General features: G+C 44.1%; 1 protein-coding gene across 1 annotated transcript; it reads left to right on the plus strand.

Annotated features, from left to right (window-relative positions):
* The first annotated feature begins 431 nt into the window (after positions 1 to 431).
* LOC119179021 (alpha-(1,3)-fucosyltransferase C-like) lies at positions 432 to 1,394 on the plus strand. The gene has a single exon (XM_037430132.2). The coding sequence runs from the start codon at positions 444 to 446 to the stop codon at positions 1,392 to 1,394; it is 951 nt and encodes a 316-aa protein (XP_037286029.2). The 5' UTR covers positions 432 to 443.
* The last annotated feature ends 978 nt before the right edge of the window (positions 1,395 to 2,372 follow it).

Here is a 2,372-nt window from a genome sequence, read left to right on the forward strand (position 1 = left end):
GTTTTCATGGGTGCTGCGCTCGCTACGCTAGACACATTCATCAAAGTAACAGATAACGTGGACTATGGCGAAGGTGTTACCTTCTCAAGTCAAATATTAAAGCACCAGTTGCCACCAGCCATGTTCGTGAAAACAACGATGCATGTAAGCACTTTTTTTTTCGTTTGAATCAGAGCATTGATATCAGGTAAAGTCAACCCCATTTTTTTCTCGCTGCTCATAGGGTCATCCTTCCGTTGTTCCTCCAGTGGCGAGCCCAGCAGACACTCTTCATGACACTAATTCGACGCTTGTATTTGACTATTGCATTAACAACTTCATTCATCTGTTTATACTTTGTAATTAAGACGAATTATTTAAGGTTTTCTATTCACGAGTGCCCTACTGACGCATACAACTCTTCAGAAAGAGAGACGTTGCTGACAGACTGCCCACGGATCATCATGTGGACTAAATTTTTTCGCCAGTGGTACGGGTCGCTCAATGACAGCAGGATGGGTGAAGTGCTAGTGGAGAACTGTACAGCCAAGTGCCTTGTTACGAATGACCCCCGTATGGTGGAATACAGCGATGTTGTGCTGTTCCACGTGCGTGACATGAACGTCATGGATTTTCCAACTCGGCGTCTAGAATGGCAGAAATGGATCTTCTATTTGATGGAACCGCCACCAAACACGGAGTTTCGAGACTTCCACCTCGTGAACGACACATTTAACTGGACGATGTCTTATAGGATGGACTCTGACGTTTACGTGCCGTACGGAAGGATTTTGCTTCACAATGGCACCTCTGCTACGGCAACAATGAGAGACATGAGGGCCATATGGAAGTCTAAGAAGAAAACTGCTGTATGGATAGTCAGCAACTGCCAAACTGAAAGCAAACGGGAAATGTTTGTAAGAGAACTGAGAAGGTACATGGACGTTGATGTGTATGGATTCTGTGGTAACCACAAGTGCCCGTTGTCCAGAGGTGATTCCTGCTACGCGGACTTCCAGCACATTTACTTTTACGCACTTGCTTTCGAAAACTCAATATGCAAAGATTACGTCACAGAGAAGTTTTTTACTGCGCTCCAGTACGACATCGTGCCAGTCGTGTTAGGCGGCGCAAATTACAGTCAAATAGCACCGCATCGTTCGTATATTGATGCGCTCTCCTTTCAATCACCTAAACATCTCGTGGAGTATCTCGTAAAGGTATCGAAGAATTATTCAGAGTACTCTACTTACTTCACCTGGAAAGACAGTCATGACGTATTTCAGTGGGACGCTGGATTGTGCGAACTTTGCACCGCGTTGCACAATCGTGTTGAACTTCAGCGGACTTTTTCGTCGTATGGTGATATCAGAAAGTGGTGGTTCGACAGGAGCCATTGCCGAAGTTGGAAGTGAAGGAGTTCGTGGTGAGTGATTGATGTGGACAGAAAAAAATAGTGATTGTGAAACGAAGACGACGGCTCAATAAACTAACAAGGCGTGTTACCTTGTGATTATGTTACGTTGAAATCACATCGTTTCAACTAACGGGATGAATTTTTACCCAGTAGGTCGTTTTATCTGGGCCTCTGTAATAACCTTGTGTTGCAGAAGTTTATGATATTTGATCAAGCGAGATCTTGTGCACCGGATAACCCAAATCCCGTTACGTCATGTATGTGATGCTGCTCAAACGGACCTGTGCACAACAGGATTGCGAGTTGAACCAGTTTTTAAAGGTTCGTTATATGTAAATACACATTTACCAGAGACCATAACAATGGAAGGGGGCCGCAAGCGCTGTCCTACGAATTTTTCTTACATTTTCGTGCCCTTTGTTAACTCTAAGTCACACAGCACTTACATGCAGTAAAACGAATTGTTGTGTCATTCTTGTTTGCGTCTCTGTGATCTGTGCGCGCTACTAACTGCACCATAAAATCTCATGCGCAGCAACATGTGCACTGCCTAATGACTTCACTAGCAACAAAATTAAGGAATCAAATGCCGAACACTACCTCGACGTGATCACTGCAGGAACTATGTCTGATAAAAGTGCACCTGTTGCAATGATGAGAACTTACATATTCCCCTCCTCAAAATATGCAGCTTGGTGCACCTGTCTTAACATTTCGGCACCAGTAATCCGATTTTGGTAATGTATTAGTACATCGCCAAGCAGTTTCGCATCGTCTTCAACGCTTTCTTCGCTATAAAAAGAAGAGGGCCTTTAGACTGACCTTCAAGCCACTTTGTTTTTTGGAAGCAAGAAAAGCGTGAAACACAACACCTTTCGTCTCGCACATAGCTGTGGGAGGGAGGTTTTTTTCAATTCGTCGACATGAATTTAAGTTATCAGGGTAGCCACATGGGTTGGTCGTAAAACAGCGAGCT

This window comes from Rhipicephalus microplus, chromosome 3 (genome assembly GCF_043290135.1).
Source record: "Rhipicephalus microplus isolate Deutch F79 chromosome 3, USDA_Rmic, whole genome shotgun sequence".
NCBI lineage: Eukaryota > Metazoa > Arthropoda > Arachnida > Ixodida > Ixodidae > Rhipicephalus > Rhipicephalus microplus.

Bases quoted from the DNA above. Each gene is read 5' to 3' on its own strand.
- LOC119179021 (XM_037430132.2), top strand. From the start codon at position 444: ATGTGGACTAAATTTTTTCGCCAGTGGTACGGGTCGCTCAATGACAGC.